Source organism: Scardinius erythrophthalmus (assembly GCF_964197995.2).
Source record: "Scardinius erythrophthalmus genome assembly, chromosome: 25".
NCBI lineage: Eukaryota > Metazoa > Chordata > Actinopteri > Cypriniformes > Leuciscidae > Scardinius > Scardinius erythrophthalmus.
In genome coordinates, this window is record NC_138245.1 from 7,664,114 (window position 1) to 7,683,763 (window position 19,650).

The window sequence follows — 19,650 nt, forward strand, 5'->3', positions numbered from 1 at the left end:
GTTTTAAAAATAGGCTATACAATCATTTCATACATTTAATCTCATGCCTCATTGTACGTCAGAATTAATGTTAATTGCTTTGTCATCATATAGTTGGCTACCATGGTACCATGAAAGAATACTGTGGTATTCTTTGAATTATTTTGTATTTGATTAATACATGGTAACTATTCAGTACCATGGTAAATGGAAGATAGGCCAGTGAATGTTTCGTTTGGTACAGTGGGTTTATTTTTGAAAGTCAGTGTGTGCATAGACACATCTCGCCTAACCCAAAAGACCTACTGAAATGCATAGGGGGTCAAAGTATTAATGATATTATAAAAATAAAAAATAAAAAAAGTGTCATATAATGAAATAATTAAAATAATACACAGATATTTTAATCAAACATGTTTATTTGTCCACTTTCCTTAATAATAATGGGTCAGTTTGATCCCCTTATATGCATTCTCTTGGGGTATACAAAAATAATTTGTTTTCCCATATGACCAATAAAAAAGTTTAAGGAATTTATGTATAAATAATAAAATAATAATAATAATTTCATTGATAAAATATTTTCAAAAACCACAGCCTCCATTCTTAAGTAAAACTTTTCCACCATTATTACCAAGGAAATAAGATACCTTTATGGAGTATAAATTGTCACAAAATGGGAAGCTGCCATTAAACAGTCTCTTCAGTCTATGGGGTTTTCAGCTAAAATTAAACAGTAATATATATATATATATATATATATATATATATATATATATATATATATATATATATATATATATATATATATATATATATATTACAAGTAGGTTACATACATAAAATAAATAAGACCATTGTTTTGGCCAACAAAAATTGTTATTAGTAAAGTGTAATTCAGCATATAATACAATGCATATGACTTTCTCCCCAACCATACTTTTATATGATAATATTGGAATATTTTTTTTATTTTTATTTTATTTTATATTTACTGGTCTTCCCTATATCAGGTATGTGTTTTTATTACCATCTGTTACCATCACAATTATTACTTTTTGTATGAGTAGGATATTTGCATGCAGCATTTGCACAGCTTCATTGAGGTGTGTTGCCGTTTGGATTATTACATTCTTCTAATTGGATTGAGCACTGGTGATCGGTGGAGGATTAAAGACGGTGGAGTGAGATGTTATAGAGCTGTTCTCTACATTCATTCATACAGACACCAGCATGAAGGATCCACAGCTACCAGGTAAAGTTTATTTCTTCATGGAATAGAGTATGGAGAGTTTTCAATCAAACAGTAAGGGAGTGCAAATATAAGATCTTATTCACTGAATCATATAGACCATTTTTAAATGTTCTTTTGAAAGGCATTTAAATCTTATAGGGCTACACTGTTTTAATTATTCTCTGCCACGTTAGACATGTTTTATGTGCAGTAGTACACATGTCAGGACAGGTTGCATGGATTATGAACAATATCACAACTGAAAAAAAGATACTGCAAGTTTTTGTTTCTTACAAGACAATGTGATCCTCTGTTATTTGCATACAGTGCATGTGCTTGATATGTAATGTTGTAACATGTTGTTAAGTATAAAATCTTTAATTTCAACACTAAACACTGTTTTGATCTGCAGACATTGGTTTGTTAAAGACGATGAAGGGTCTTACAGTACAGTGAGTCCAATAATAAACATTAAGATGCAGCCTAATATTATTTGGTGGCCAAGAAGAAAAAATGTTGTAGTTTTGTTTAAATTAAATTTATAACACTGATTTTTATTTTGTTATAACAATGTAATAACATTATATTAAAAACTGCAAAAGCCATTAATGAAAAGGGTAACACTTTATTTCAATGTGTCCTTGGTACACATGGTACTTGTATAGTAATAACTACAAATTAGGCACAATTACATGCAACCAAACCAAACCAACCTAAACCAAACCCTAATGCTACGCTGAGTACATGTAGTTCATTAATATCACTTAAATGTATAATTACATTGTAACAGGGACACATTAAAATCACATTAAAATTAACCATGAAAAGTAGTGTCATTCAATTAAGTCCCAACTGTTTGTTTTCTTCCTGTAGTTTTGGTATTACTGATGTTGAAAGTAGTTCAGTGGATATTCCATGTATTTTTAGAAGCATGTCGAGTCTGCAACCTGTGATGCATGGTCTTAAAAAGACTCCTAATCCACCCTACTTAAAGACTTTCCTATTCAGACGTACGAGGCTGATCTTGCCTCCAGAGCTGACACACTGGACATTTGAACTAAAATAGAAAGAACATGCAGTCATGGATTAGGATTATACAAGAGCATCTAGAGAGAGGCGACTGAATATGTCAAGTTAAATTCGTGATCAGAACAATTTCTCTTCAGAAATAACATTTAAACTTTGTGATATTTCAAAAGGGTGTTCAACATGTAATTTCAATATGCTGGTGTCATGCACGTCTCATTTTAAGTTTAGGTCTCTATTGAATAAGTATGTATACAGTATAGGGTTATGCTGTTCTATAGTTTAATTTCAGTCATTTTTAAACTTTAACCTCTCGTAGTGACCAAAAGAGATGTCAGGTGGGGATATTTGTTTTAAATGACCCTACAATGACCCCTTAAACCATCAAAATAGGAGGAAAATAGTTAGTTTTTTAGTAGTTAGTAGTTTTAATATATATATATATATATATATATATATATATATATATATATATATATATATATATATATATATATATAATTTTTTTTTTTTTTTTTTTTTTTTTTTTTATATGAGGAAAGCCTGGCCAAAATGTATTATATTATTGCCATGTTTCATTGCATTATCACAAATAAAACAATTGACAATTGACAAGCACAACTACACAATATGCTTTCAAAATCTTTTAACACATTTGTAATCATTTTTGAATGAAGGATGAAGATGTCAATCACTTTCTTGGTCACTTATCACTTGTATGTCTCAAAGATAATAGCGATAATAATTTTTTTAAAGGATATATAATGAGACTTTGCAGCTATAATAAGAGTTGTATGGCATAAAAATTACTATGTTGTATTGGCCTCGATGTTCGATTGTCTAGTAGACTATTATGAGCAGATTTCCTACATCAGTGTCATGATCCCTGTTCACTTTGTAAGGTTAAGCCTCTGTAAACCTTTCTTCCAACATGGAAGGTCATCAAGAGGAAGTGTCTCAGTCTGTGGAGACTGTCACGGCCATTGCTTTTACATTTCAAGACTTTTACAAACTTTAGGAGACAATTGATTTTTATTTCTCATGACATTATATCTTGATTTAAATACGTATACTTGATCTAATTATGTATCTAATATCTAATTATCTAATAATAATTATTTTTAAACAGTTACTACATTAAAAGGAAGGCTCCTGCAACTCTAAATAAGTTGTATAATGTAAAAACCTGTAATTGTTACCCTTAAGAGCTATTTTTACCTGGTTTAACTCATATAAATTAGTTTTGAATTTTTAAGTTGATTCTGTGAATCTCTTTAAGAATTTAAGTTGATTCTTGTTATGGATAGTCTGTTTATTTCTGTGTAGGCTGGGTTTTGTCAGGCATACCTGTTGTTCTTTCATTGATTGGTTTGTTCTGTTAAGCCTCGTTTCTTGTTCAGTTCTTGGTCCATTCTTGTCTTATTATGTTTGGTTGTTCTGTTCCAGTGAGTATTTTGCTCTGTTCAATAAAGAGAAGACTGCTGTGTTTAAATCCTGCCATTTTTATTTCTCTCTGCTTCAACCAGATGTGACCATTCTGTGATAAATAGTAGTTTTGACTTTAATAAAACCAGTTGATTTAGATGTTACCTTTTTCAGTGTAAAGTCATTGAGTGACCTTAAAACACTCTTCATATCCTATACCACAGATGGTCCATAAATTAGTTTTTATTCACCCTTTTTTATTATTAATTTGAGTAATTTGACTTTGCTGCCATTTTCAATGATCCTGAATCTTCTTGTCCCATTAAAGGTACCAAAATACTAAATGTCTTGGTGAAGCGACATGGGAAAAAAGGAAAGAATGAGCCAGCGGCCCAACCTGCACAGCCAGAACCAGAAAAACGCAAGGTTCCGTTACTAACACCTGAGCAACGAGAGAAGCAGACAGCCTTCGAGAGGGTCCTCTATGACATGTCCCACAATGACCGGATCATTGATGACATTATGCTGGGCCGCAGGATTGCTTTCTATGAACTCAGAGGGGAAATAGGGACAGGAAATTTCTCCCAGGTCAAACTGGCTGTTCATGCTTTGACTAAAGGTGAGACAATCAGTGATCGATTTCAGTGTGTTCATTACTTAAAGTGCCCCTATTATGCTATTTGAAAGGTTAATAGTTTTGTTTTGGAGGTCTCCTACAGTAGCATCCAAAGTAAAAAACTCATAACTTTTCTCATAATATACATTGCACCTCCCCTGTTTTCTCACATTGTCTGAAATGATTCGAAGGATTCAGTATCTCTGAACCCCTCCGTTCTGCGACCCCTACTCTTATCTGATTTGTCAGATGGCCCAGTCTGTTGTGATTGGTCAAACAATAACAGCGCATGTCAGAAATTAAACACTCATTATCATATCTAAATTTCAGTCCCTGAGGACTTATGCCACATTGTCTGAATGGAAATATTATCAATCAAATAGAAACAAGTTACCTGTTCTCAGGCTAACCAATTATATGAAATTGTGAAAAGTTTTACTTAAACTATCTTTCCTAAAGTTTTGTCTGATACCGATTACTTAATTTATTTATTGCTATAATTATTATGTCCTAATAAATTATTAACAGTTAATATAAATAATTAATGATTTATATGCTACAAGTGAATTTAGGCATCACAACATTATAATTTACAGTATGAAAAATAAGATATCAATTTTGAGATCTGCTAAAACTTTGTTTTTTTATTTCATTTATAAGTATATATTTTCAAAGGATTAATTTTAAGTGTGAATAATTTAATTATATATAAATTATATTATACCGATACTTATATTGTGCATCTCTAATTTTTACGGATATTTTAAATGTCCAAATGCTTTATGGGGCCACCGCATGCGCAAGTCAGGTTATTTATGTTTTTTTTTTTTTTTTTTTTTTTTTTTACATTTCTTACAATATAAAATATTTCAAACTAGTCATTTAAAGTCAGCATGAAATGAAAACTCCTGACAAACAACTTGATCTCATGAGAAAACATAACTATTTTATGATGTACCGATTCCGTATGAATTTGTGTGATTTGATTCATACAAAAACATGTGATTTTTAGAATAAAAGTAAGCATGAAGCAGATTAAGCAAAAATTTAAGAATGAGATTGTACAAATTTATAAGAATTAGCCACTAATTTGCCAAAACAAAATAGTTACAAATTGCCATGAGACTGTGCTGGTCAATTCACCCTATCTATTTTCTAAATATGTTATTGATCTTATTGTGAATGATTCATTGGCATATGTTTTTCTTTTTGACCTCGTCATTTTTAAACTCTCTCTGGTGACGTTTTCCCGACTTCTCCAATCATTGAGTCTGTTTAAACCAAAGCTTGCATTAATCTGCCTCTTTTTTAGTGCAACGCCCACTTCTCAAAATCCAATTACAACCAATGAACAGAACCAAGTTTTCTTTGGCGAGAATCTGTTGCACTCTAATGTACATAACAGTATTGAAGAAAAGGCAGCACAGTTTAACAGGGTCTGTTCATGTCAGTGACCACGAGTTGATCCGCTCATGTAATCTCATCAGATTTACAGCACCCCCTCTGTGAATCTCTTTAATATTTTTGAGAGGATTGGTGAGATGCCTCTTGAAAAACAACACAGCAGGGAGGCCTCTCAAGAATTTTGCCACATATGTAAAAAAAAAAAAAAAATCTTTAATAAGATTTTAAGCCTGATATATTAAATAATAGAAAAAAAAAACAAAAAAAAAAAAACTTTTTTATGGTATAGTTTGATATTGAAACATATATATATATAATGACAAAATATATATATTTTTCTCCATATATTCATAAGCTTTTATGGCTTATTTATTATGATATAGTCAAATATGGTGCTCATAAACTGCAGGAGGTTATATTTGATACATTTTAAAGGTAGGGTAGTGTCACAGGTGGTTGCTGGCAGACAGATGAGGAAGACATGTACAATTCAAAAGGTTTATTCTCTAAACATAGAGAATACCGGACACTGGACTGAAACAGAACTGAACATATATACAGGTGTTAATGATGGTGACTGATGAGTGCACAGCTGAACGTGATTAGTGTCCGTGACAACAAATGAGTGACGTAGGCCGGTGATGACAAAACATAACGAGTCCAAACTAACGTGAATGTGACAGGTAGGCAATTTTCAGAGCAGCTAGTTAGCTTTGAAAGCATGAGATCCCACCCTCCCTTCAGAGCATCTCCAAAGCTACGCCTCCTTCGAAATACATGAACACACACAGGCAGAGTCAAAGCGTCATGAGACGAGAGATTAAACTACCCAAGGTCTTAAAGCGCATAACATTACAATAATAATGAACAACAACTTAAAGTGCACCGAGCTACACCACCTGACTAATGCAGATTCATTCGACGTTGATAGTGTTGCCATTGAAATGCATAAGTCGAATCGAAGTCGAGTCACAAACCGCTCTTAATATAACGTCAAAGGTTTTTATCTCTTACAAATTACAGTAGTTATGGCGTAAACACAGCATAAGCTCGTTGTTTTGGATCAGTTTCGGTTGTGCCGCTCTGTGACTGACGTCTGTCTAACTCTGCATAGCAAGAAACACATTGATGACGTGAGATGTTAACTTCACTTAGTGATTGCTATCAGGATGTGAAGAGACTTTCAGCCAGCATAACAAATCGCCTACCCTGCTTTTTAACATGATTTAAAAAAAAAAAAAAATACAATAAAATAAACCTACAAATTACAGTAGTTATGCCGTAAACACAGCATAAGCTCTTTGTTTTGGATCAGTTTCGGTTGCGCCGCTCTGTGACTGACGTCTGTCTACAGTAACTCTGCATAGCATGAAACACACTGATGACGTTGAGATGTCTGCGCGAGCAGGTGCGGAAATTTTATGGTATGGAAATGCATACGTTGATAGGCAGGTAGGCAGGTTCGGACCGAGTGCAATGATTGGACGAACGCTTTATGGTCCAAAGCCTTCCACATAAAATATACATATAAATACATTTAGACCACTTAACTTAGTGATTGCTATCAGGATGTGAAGAGATTTTCAGCCAGCATAACAAATCGCCTACCCTGCTTTTTACCATGATTTTTTCTAAAAAATAAATAAAAATAAAATAAACCTAGATTGCTTCAGTCCAGTAAGTGTTCATCTATAAGTAACAATATAAAAGTTATTGTTATGTTTACTTTATAAAAATCATTACAGATTTCACAGCAAAAAAAGCATGTGTCACGACCTGAAGTGTGTTTTAGAATTATACTAAAAGGTATTTTACTTCATAAAAAAGTATAAAATATCAATCAGACGACAGAAGGCATGTACTGTAGTACAGTAGATTGTCTAAACCAGGTTTTTCAGAGTAAGTTTTGAATTTAGAGGCCTTAGAAATTCGTGCATTAAATATGATACAGTAGAGGCTTTATAGGGTTAAGATAACAAGGTCACTTGAATATTTTACTTGCACCCCCACTAAGTTTGTATAACATGGATTTTCCAAAATATAACTCACTTTGATTTAACACAAATCTCTCTCACACACACACAGAGCGTGTTGCAGTCAAGATTCTTAACAAGGCGCGTCTCGACAAGAAGTCACAGAACGTATTTGCCTCAGAGATCATCTGTATGGAAAAACTCAGCCATCCAAACATTGTGCGTCTGTACGAGGTGCTTGAGACCAGTAAGCATTTGTACATCGCTATGGAGTATGGCAGTGGAGGAGACCTGTTCTCACGGATCTCCACCAGAGGGCGCCTGTCAGACCTGGAAAGCAAGCTCATATTTGCCCAGATCGTCTCAGCCATCAAATACATGGTGAGAGCAGCAGGACTGTGTCCTCATCTGACCTGACAACAGCAAGACTCACTATTTATATTGCTCATACTTAGTGTTAGGAATTTTATCAACACCCTAATCTTAAAGGGATAGTTCATCAAAGAAAAAAAGAAGAAAATTCTGTCATCATTTACTCTCCCTCAAGTTTGTTCAAACCTGTATGAATTTCTTTCTTTTGCTGAACACAAAAGAAGATATTTTGAAGAATATGGGTAACCAAAAAAATTGATGGCACCCATTAACTTCTGATCTGCCGGGGACCAATCACAAACTGGCTTATCCACCTGGCGCGCTATTGGCGGGTTTAACACAATGACATCTCTCGCCCGACCGTCAATCCAATTCCTTTCAACCTCTCGACGATGCTCAATGGCTTCTTTAGTTTAGAAAACAAATCACTTGAGTGGGTGTAAATACCACTCACTTTCATGTTTTTTTTTGCACAACCTGCAAAAATCGCTCGGTGCCATTGCTGCTTCTGCAAACCGCTGATCAATGCTCCAAACCAACACGTTTGTTGACACATTTTCCTGCCTGGAGTTTTCGCGCCGCTCTGGATAAGTCACCCGGATCGTTGGTCTGATTGGTTGAAGGACTATCCAATTGCGTACAGAGAAGGTCAGGGGATCTCTGGATAATCCGTAATTCGTTTGTAATTATAAAACGAAAATACCGTTTTTCTGTTTTTTGTTTCAAAACGAAAAACCAAATAACCGTTTTTGGTGTCAGAATCAAAAAACGAAAAACCAATTAAAAACGGCCCGTTTTTCGTTTTTTGGCGATCATTTTATCGTTATTCCTTTTAGAACAAAGAATGAAGAGAGTCTTTGAACTTCAGTCAATTCGTTTTTCGTTTATAAACCAAAAACGGAATTTCGGCTTGATTTTTCGTTTTTTAGTTCACAGGCAAAAAACGAATAAATGACTTCAAAATTCGTTTTCCACATGTGGCGGCCTGACACGCCCCCTTCTGCCGATTGGTCAAGCAAGTCTGATCATGTGACGTCATCAGTTGTCGCTCAGGTCTATTCATCAAAATAATAGTCCTCTACTATGGCTACAGATTCTTAAACTGTACAGGGCATGTCCTATTGGGCTTTCTTCTGTTTCACAGAAATCTTTACATCAGAAATATTAATTATTAGTCTGCCACCAGCCTGTTTTATTTAGCTGTGTGTGGTGAAGCTGTGCTTGACAGCGCCGAGCGGGAGAGGCTCACTGACCAATGTTCAGTCAGCAGTCAGAACTTTTCTTTTAGACGCTCCGTTTTGCCACGGGATGGTGATTGCAAATACTGTAATGCCAATCGGCTGAGGGTGGGTACTGATGATGGTGAAATACATTTTTACTGAAACTGTAATCATAGCCGCGACCCGCATGAATGAGACAGATGATTGACAGGACGATAGCGGAGGCAATTAAAGGCACAAGATCACTTCTGTTAACAAAAACATAAATAAAAAAGTGTTTAAATATAAGTGACATTGTCTTTGTTTTATTGTTTTTGTTGTTTTTAATCAAATAATTGTGAACCACAAACTGAGCCTTCCAAATATATTTTATGTATTTGTTATAATATGGGTATTTTATAATACAGCATAAATAAAAACAAGCACACGTAATATGTATGCCTATAGGCAAAACACCACAGTTTCTTGGTTTTGTTTGTGTGAACTTTTATCCCCAAACATATTTCTTCATGGGCTCCACGCCAGGGGTCACGCTCAGCACCCCTATACTTCCCATGGTACTAACTGTAATTAACAGTATGCTGACCCAGTTTATATGTAAAATCTTTGGTATATGTAATCTATATGTAATATCTAAAAACACTTTACAGTGTGACGGAAATAAACTTTTCTTAAAGCGTCTTGTATATCCACCACAGATTTATTGACACCCTTCTATCTGTGTTGTATACTGTAATAGACAATTGTCCTGCAGAATGATGAGGTTTTTTGTAAGAAAAACATTGCGAGCAAATCTCGAATTGTTGTTTGAAATATAAATAAACAACGTAAGAGGTTTTAGGCTTTTCTGACCCTGCATTTAGATGTACATTACACACTGTCTAATGCAGCTCAAAGGAGGCACTGTGAATTTGCATAGCAATTTCATCCTAAGAGGCTATTAAATGTGAAGTGACAACATGAAACACTACTTTCAATATATGAAAAAAAAAAAAAAAACACCAGTAGTTGGTGGCAAAAAATAAATAAAAAAAGATATATATATATGGCAGGATCACTTACTGGTGGAACCCAAACGGAAGTCCAGTCCTGGCTGTATAATCAAACAATAAAAACGAGAAACAATGCATGCCATCAAGAACATTTATTGATTCCACAGGAACTTGATCAAGTTTCCCCCATTTTTACTAATAACTACTTTGTGTTAATTCAGAGGACAGTAAGGCAAACTATTAAGCATGAACTCGAACAGGATCAATTAAGATTTTCAAAGCATTTTGGAACTCTTCTTGGTGGAAATTGACAGCACGTTCAAAAAGAGATGAAATGTCAGGACACTGCATAGAAAACTGCCTCTCCACACCATCCTGGTCCTCTGGTGACTGAAATGGATTCTCCCCAAAGTTGAAACTCATTGAAACACTGAATTGAAAATTAAACAATATTTTTAGTTGCGTCCAGGGCACTGGAGAGACCCGCAGCCTCAGTGATGTTGTACTCTTCGGAGTGGCATTTAGGGCACTGTGTAGATGTTGCCTCCCATTGGTTGACGCACAATTTGCACCCCATAATGCTACTGCAGCATGATGCATTATCTCTTTTTGAACGTGCTGTCAATTTCCACCAAGAAGAGTTCCAAAATGCTTTGAAAATCTTAATTGATCCTGTTCGAGTTCATGCTTAATAGTTTGCCTTACTTTGCCTTATTAACACAAAGTAGTTATTAGTAAAAATGGGGGAAACTTGATCAAGTTCCTGTGGAATCAATAAATGTTCTTGATGGCATGCATTGTTTCTCATTTTTATTATTTGATTATACAGCCAGAACTGGACTTCCGTTTGGGTTCCACCAGTAAGTGATCCATATATATATATATATATATATATATATATATTTTTTTTTTTTTTTTTTTTGGTATAATTATGTAATCTGCTTATTGTTAGCCTAAATGAGTAAATTGGTATTCAATCATTATCAGGCTGACTTGCCACCAACTACTGGTGTTTTTTTTTTCATATATTGAAAGTAGTGTTTCATGTTGTCACTTCACATTTAATAGCCTCTTAGGATGAAATTGCTATGCAAATTCACAGTGCCTCCTTTGAGCTGCATTAGACAGTGTGTAATGTACATCTAAATGCAGGGTCAGAAAAGCCTAAATCTCTTACGTTGTTTATTTATATTTCAAACAACAATTCGAGATTTGCTCGCAATGTTTTTCTTACAAAAAACCTCATCATTCTGCAGGACAATTGTCTATTACAGTATACAACACAGATAGAAGGGTGTCAATAAATCTGTGGTGGATATACAAGACGCTTTAAGAAAAGTTTATTTCCGTCACACTGTAAAGTGTTTTTAGATATTACATATAGATTACATATACCAAAGATTTTACATATAAACTGGGTCAGCATACTGTTAATTACAGTTAGTACCATGGGAAGTATAGGGGTGCTGAGCGTGACCCCTGGCGTGGAGCCCATGAAGAAATATGTTTGGGGATAAAAGTTCACACAAACAAAACCAAGAAACTGTGGTGTTTTGCCTATAGGCATACATATTACGTGTGCTTGTTTTTATTTAACCCTCAAACCGTATTCACTTTACAGCCCTTAATCCTGTAATTGTGGACAAATGTGGGCACGGGGGTCTCAGGTGTGATCCAACAAATTTTTTTAAATAAATGATATATCACTATCTTCGATAAAATAAAAACTATCAATTTATGGTGTTTTTTTATTTTATTTGTGAGGTATTTTTGAATTTATTTAAATTAATAATACCATATTTTTTATTTAAAATATGCTTATTTTTATGTTATATTTAATATTTTTTTAACTTCAGTAAAAAACTTCATTTCATTAAATTCAGATAGCTAAAACTTTAAAAAATGAGGTGACTTTTGTGACATCTGGTGTCTTATGTTGGTATAAAATTTACAAAAAAAGCAATAATCTCAATTATTTCAATAGTAAATATGGCTTTAGTACTCAATGGCTGCATATAGGCTGAACTCTATAAAACTGTTATAATAAATGTAAGTTTTTGACTTTATCACAAGTTAGAACTGTAATTTAAAATATATATATATATCTGTGTTTGGTGAGACAATACAAAAATGCAAAATATGCTTAGACAGATATGACCAAATATGACCAAATATGACAAATAAGTAGTAGACCATTTATTCTATATTTTAAACAAAAAACATAAAAAATTTTTTTTAAAAAAATGTATTGGTACAAAACTGGAAAGAATAAATTACTTTAGTGACACCTGGGGCCTCATGTACAAAGACTTGCGTTGAATTCATACTAAAACATTGCGTACGGACAAAGCTGTAAATGTGCGTACGCACAAAAAAACCCAGATGTATGAATCTCTGCGTACGAAGGATCCCACGCATATTCTCTTCGTACATCCCAGTTAACGTAAAATTGAGCGCACATGCACGAGCACAATGCCCCACCCTGTCTCCTCCCTTAATTTAATTAATTTAAATATGGTAATGAGTCCACTTTGGCAAAAGAAAGCAGTAAGAAAATGGCGGCAAGAAACGAAACTTTACAGAAAGTGAATTGGAGGTGCTACTATCGGAGGTAGAAACGAACTGTGGTGTCTCAACTGTGGTACAGTTGAGACATCCATTTTTAATGATGTAAAGGTAACTAACCATTCATTGTAAATATAAAAAATAAAGACAAATAAAGAAAATAACAATTGGGCAACATTTTTGTTTATTCCTCCATTTATATTCATTCATTTTATTTAAATTAGCACTGGTTAAAATGTATAAAGCAGGAACAAGATATGTAACAATATTTATTAATAATACACAGTTTAAATATCACAAATATCAAATTCTATTTTCATTTGCGTCCTATGCTGGCTAATTACGACGTTTAACCTGTTATCATAACACTGAACAACTAAACAGTGTGTTTCCTAATAGAACTCTATCGGAACTCTATACTAGATATGGGTCTCAACTATCCCCCGCTGGCCACCTCGCACATTTCTCTAAATTTTGCAATTACCTTGCATGATACAATACCATGAAATATGGCAGCTTTTAGGGCACAGAATAACGTTTGTGGTGATACCAGTTACGTTTAACAGTCACATAAGGATAATAATCTATTCATTGTGTAGAGTGCATGGTGAAGTGAACGTCATATCTTAGGAACGTCATTTTCCCGATATCTTTGGATCGGAGATGCGTCCGTTGTTCAAATTTCCCACGATCAAAGAGGACACTAATATGCACGTGCACAGCAAAAAATCATAACTTGTGCTTATTGTCAACTGTACACATGTCTCAACTGTACACCGTCCACCCTAAATGACCTTAAAAAGAAATGGTCTGATATAAAGGTGGACATTAAACCAAAGCTGTCATTGACATAGACTAAGGGTTGTATCAGTTTGCATGCTTTTATATGTTCTTACTTAATTGCATAATTGATAGAAAATATTTCCATAAGGCTTATGTGACAATATATGTCAATTATTTTATAAATTGCAAATTTATAGCAATGCTTAGACTTGTAGAACAATTCGTTGTGTAATGTTTGCAACTTCACTTCATTGCCTGTAAGAGTCGCCAACGGACAAAAACAATGAGAAATGTACGTACGCCAGACATGAAATTGGCGTGGAGGAACGCACATTCTCGCGTTAATTTCACTGTTAGTACATACGACCGTGAGCGTGAAAGCTGGCGTACGCAAAGTTTTTGTGCGTGCGCAAGATTGATACATGAGGCCCCTGGTGTCTTCTGTTGGTATAAAATTAACAAAAATAAATAAATAAATAAATAATATCAATAGCCACTAGATGGCTCTACTAAAGGGCTGCATGTAGGCTCTATAACTCTATAAAAAACTGTTATTATGAATTTAACCACCAAGTTTTTGACTTTATCACGAGTTAAAATTGTAATAATATATATAATATATATCTTTGTTAGGTGAGACTGTACAAAGATACCAAAATATGCTTAGACAAATATGACCCATCAAATATGATGCTATAAGGAAAATACAAAGTAGTTGATCATTTATCATTTATTTTACACAAAAACATCAAATTTCAATAACTCAAAAAACTAATTGGTACCAAACAGGTAAGAATAAACAATAATAACTCAAAAAAGTAAGTGTTAGGTAAGAATAAACAGGTAAGAACAAACAATAATCATAGTTATGTGTTCATGCATTTGTGCGCATGTGTGTTTGTGTGTGCGTGTGCACAGGTGATTTTAGAAAATAAAATTAAAATTCAGTCATTGGCTCATTCAATACTTTGTTTTTATGTGTGAGTGACTTTTTATAAAAAAAAAAAAAACAGCTCTGTTATTGGCTCATTGAATGCTTGCTTTGTGTGTGTGTCTGTGTGTTTGTGTGTGTTTGTGTGTGTGTGTGTATGTGTGTGTGAGTGTTTGCCACAATGAGATTGTTGTACAGGATCACCCCTTCATTTGTGTGTATGTATGATATGCATTGTGTTGGATCTAATGATTTTTTTTTTTGACAAAAAAAAAAAAAGCTCTGAATTACAGTTTTTCCCATTCATTCCTATGGGTGCCCATTTTTGACCCAAATACGGGATTAAGGAGTTTTTTTTTTCACCCATTTAACATTCTTGAATTGAGTCAATTTTTTTTGTGTGTGTTCAGGTGGCAAACTTAGGAAAAGTAGCCAAGTCTCGTACCGCTCAGATTAAGGAAAGTATTTTTAAAAAATTAATACAAATTATTTTGCCCACATTTGTCCAGAATACGGTTTTAGGGTTAAGCTGTATTATAAAATACCCATATTATAACAAATACATAAAATATATTTGGAAGGCTCAGTTTGTGGTTCACAATTATTTGATTAAAAGCAACAAAAACAATAAAACAAAGACAATGTCACTTATATTAAACACTTTTTTATTTATGTTTTTGTTAACAGAAGTTATCTTGCGCCTTTAATTGCCTCCGCTATCGTCCTGTCAATCATCTGTCTCATTCATGCGGGTCGCGGCTATGATTACAGTTTCAGTAAAAATGTATTTTACCATCATCAGTACCCACCCTCAGCCGATTGGCAGTATTTGCAATCACCATCCCGTGGTAAAACGGAGCGTCTAAAAGAAAAGTTCTGACTGCTGACTGAACATTGGTCAGTGAGCCTCTCCCGCTCGGCGCTGTCAAGCACAGCTTCACCACACACAGCTAAATAAAACAGGCTGGTGGCAGACTAATAATTAATATTTCTGATGTAAAGATTTCTGTGAAAAAGAAGAAAGCCCAATAGGACATGTCCTGTACAGTTTAAGAATCTGTAGCCATAGTAGAGGACTATTATTTTGATGAACAGACCTGAGCGACAACTGATGACGTCACATGCTCAGACTTGCTTGACCAATCGGCGGAAGGGGGCGTGTCAGGCCGCCACATGTGGAAAACGAATTTTGAAGTCATTTATTCGTTTTTTGCCTGTGAACTAAAAAACGAAAAATCAAGCCGAAATTCCGTTTTTGGTTTATAAACGGAAAACGAATTGACTGAAGTTCAAAGACTCTCTTCATTCTTTGTTCTAAAAGGAATAACGATAAAATGATCGCCAAAAAACGAAAAACGGGCCGTTTTTAATTGGTTTTTCGTTTTTTGATTCTGACACCAAAAACGGTTATTTGGTTTTTCGTTTTGAAACAAAAAACAGAAAAACGGTATTTTCGTTTTATAATTACAAACGAATTACGGATTATCCAGAGATCCCCTGACCGGAGAACTATGCCCGTTGGTCTCTTGTGCAGTAGAAAATACAGAGCAGACTCCCCAGACTAATGTTCAGTCTTAAATGATTGAGCTTGGTCTGGTGATAGCCAGACTAATTGACTTCTATTGTATGGAGAAAAAAAAAAAAAAATACTAAGGAAGTAAATGGTGCCACACAACTGTTTGGTTTACTTACATTCTTCAAAATATCTTCTTACCTCAAATTGTGAATTGTTTGTTGAAGGGAGGTGTTATATTATTTTTCTAAACAATTCAACTTATGATTTTAATTACATTTGTTAGAAATCCTATAGCCTAGATATAGATTCAGAGACATAGCCTGACCAGAATATTATCAAGAATTATTTTTACTTGAACTTGTAAACCTAGAACAAACTGCATAGCAACGCCCTAGCAACAACCCAGAACACTCTAGCTTTTTTAAATAATTGCAATCTGATTTGAACGACCATTCTAGTGTCTATAAATATGAAATTTGGTAATTTATTCAGTTAAATTAGGTTATTCTGGTGAAATTCATAATTATTTTCAATATTTAATTCCAATATTATTGGTCAGTTTTTTTTTAAATTGATAATTGTTTTAACAGAAATTTAACTAAAAATACACAACCGTTCAAAAGTATGGGGTCAGTAAGATTTATTTTGAAAATGCTTTTATGTATTATATCAACAGTTAAGACATTTACAATGCTTTTAAAATAAATGCTGCTCTTGTGAAATTTCTATTCGTCAAAGAATCCAGACAAAAAAAGGTTTCCTCAAAAATATTAAGCAGCACAACTGTTTTAAACACTGATTATAAGAAATGTTTCTTGTTTCTTGATCTCAGTAAAAATTAGAACGATTTCTGAAGGATCATGTGACACTGAGGACTGGAATGATGATGATGCTGAAAATTCAGCTTTGCCATCACAGGAATAAAAAAACATTTTCAACTTGTATATTAAACTTATATATTAAACTGTATGTATACAGAAAAATATAACTGAATTTCTACTGACAGATTGAAACCCCTTGTGACAAATGTTATTAATTAATAGTGATCAGCGATATTCACTGTGAATTATGTGAATTGGTTGAGATAATATATTTTTTGTCAGTGGTAATTTAGTAGTTTGTTAGTTTCATTTGATTTATTACATTTAATTTATATCAACTTTTTTATTTTAATTTGGTGTGACTCTGATCTATTTATTTCTTCATTTTTCAGCATGAAAATAATATTATCCATCGCGACCTGAAAGCAGAAAACATTTTTTACACCACATGCTACTGCATCAAAGTGGGCGACTTCGGTTTCAGCACCGTCAGTGAGTTGCCGGAAACTCTGACCACGTTTTGCGGCTCTCCGCCGTACGCGGCACCTGAGCTCTTCAGAGACAAAAGCTATGTGGGCCGTTATGTGGACATCTGGGCGCTGGGTGTCCTGCTCTACTTCATGGTGACAGCCACCATGCCTTTCTACGCCGACAACTTAGGCCGACTGAAACGCTGCATCCTGCTGGGGGCATACAGCATCCCTCCATACGTCCCCGACCCCTGCCAACTGGCTATCAAAGGCATGCTGAGACCCGTACCTGTGGACCGCACCACGGTGTCACAGCTGATGATATGCTCCTGGATGAAGGGCATCGAATACCCCAAACCCTATCCCACTTTCAGCATAACGCCTAATTACCTAGCTGACCCTGTGAAGAGCCTGTGCGTGGAGGAACGGGAAGTAAAGTCAGCCCTGAGTGAGCTGGGTATCAGTGCCACACATCTGCAGAATAACACCTGCACTGACTGTCGCAGCCCAATTACAGGAACTTACCGTATCCTGCTACACCGAATCCAGAAGAGGAGAACCGTGGAGGCGGTGGGATATTCCGCCCTGCACCCAGAGGATTTTGATACCAAGAAATACTGGGCCAACAGCGCAACTGCTAAGCACAATGCCTCTGCAGTGTGTACTGTCCTATGAAAACAAATTAAATCATATTCGAATGGTCCAGGTGTGGGTAATACGCATGATGCCATGTTTCAGAAAGTACATGTATGAAATTCATCGCAAACCTAGCGACGCAGCATTGATCCCAAGATTAAGCTTTTACTTTTATTAATATTTTCGTAATATACCAAGTTATAAGGTTCCCTTTATCAGTGTTTTGGTGCTCACCTGCTGCTAAATCTGTGACGATTTAATGATTCATGAAAGATTCAATGTTTTGCAAACAATTATGAGTAAATACTTTTTAGTGGATAAATAACATGCAGCGTGACCAGATTGATTCCCAAAACAAATTTACTCTTAAAAATTTTAGTGAATCAAAAACATACATGCGATTGGTGTAGGCCTAGCCTGTTTGATGAAACAAATTACTCGAAAGCCTGGAACACACCAAGCCGACGGTCGGCCGTCGGGCAGTTTCCGTGCGTCGGCTGATTAAATCTTCTCAGTGTGTTCCGCACCGTCGGCTGAAATTGGTCCTCGTCGGCTTTGTAACGGCCGATTCGACATGTTGAATCGGCGTCGGGCCGTCGGCGAAAGAGGGAACTCTGATTGGCTGTTCAGCTTAGTGAATGAGGCAGTGCACGAGAATAATAGCAAAACAGCGAGCTAAGAAGTCAAAACGGTCTGTTCTAATGATATGTCATCATGAGTGTTCCTTGGCGCATATTTTAATATTAACACGAGAGGAGTGGAATAAAGAAAGTGTTTAGCTGGATTGATATTCAAAACGGTAAGCACGCACACTGCTTTGTTTACGGTGTGTGTATCTGCAGCCGGCAGCGTCGGTTTCCATTTTTGAATGACGAATATAGACGAATATATCTGCAGAAATAGACAGTTGTCTCATTTACACGCAGGCGCAGAACGCGCATTCTCAGCGCTAGTTCGTCGGCGTCGAACTAGCGCTGATGAAAGCCGAATGTGTTGTCGCCTCGCGTCGGGGTAAAAAGCTGCACTTGAACACATTCGGCTTTCATCAGCGCTAGTTCGTCGGCGTCGGCTGAACACACCAAGCCGACGCCGACGAACTAGCGCTGAGAATGCACGTTCTGCGCCTGTGTGTAAATGAGACAACTGTCTATTTCTGCAGATATATTCGTCTATTTCTGTCTATTTCTGCAGATATATTCTGCAACTTTCTCTCGGTGTGTTCAACCGACGCCGACGAACTAGCGCTGATGAAAGCCGAATGTGTTGTCGCCTCGCGTCGAGGTAAAAAGCTGCACTTGAACACACCGAGAGAAATTTGCTGAGTCCGACTGTCAGCTGAAAGCGCGTTCTACGCCTGCGCGTGAATGAGACGGCTATTTCTGCAGATATATTCGTCTATATTTGTCATTCAAAAAGGGAAACCGACGCTGCAGATACACAAACCGTAAAAACAAAGCAGTGCGTGCTTACCGTTTTGAAGATCAATCCTGCTAAACACTTTCTTTATTCCACTCCGCTCGTGTTAATATTGAAATATTCGCCAAGGAACACTTATGTAAGATGATTATAACATGACATTAAAACAGCCTTCTATCTGTACCGTTTTGACTTCTTAGCTCGCTGTTTTGCTATTATTCTCGTGCACTGACTCGTTCACTAAGCTGAACAGCCAATCAGAGTTCTCTCT

General features: G+C 35.3%; 2 protein-coding genes across 3 annotated transcripts in view; one reads left to right on the forward strand and one right to left on the reverse strand.

Annotated features, from left to right (window-relative positions):
- The window catches only part of pole4 (polymerase (DNA-directed), epsilon 4, accessory subunit), a 349,858-nt gene that overhangs the window by 5,320 nt on the left and 324,888 nt on the right, over positions 1-19,650 (reverse strand). The gene's annotated exons all lie outside the window — the stretch shown is intronic.
- Positions 1,050-18,049, forward strand: LOC308686157 (serine/threonine-protein kinase NIM1). The gene is made up of 4 exons (XM_081358566.1): positions 1,050-1,234; positions 3,993-4,283; positions 7,770-8,038; positions 17,250-18,049. Exons 1-4 carry the CDS (start codon positions 1,213-1,215, stop codon positions 18,000-18,002), a joined length of 1,335 nt encoding a protein of 444 aa, XP_081214692.1. The 5' UTR covers positions 1,050-1,212; the 3' UTR covers positions 18,003-18,049.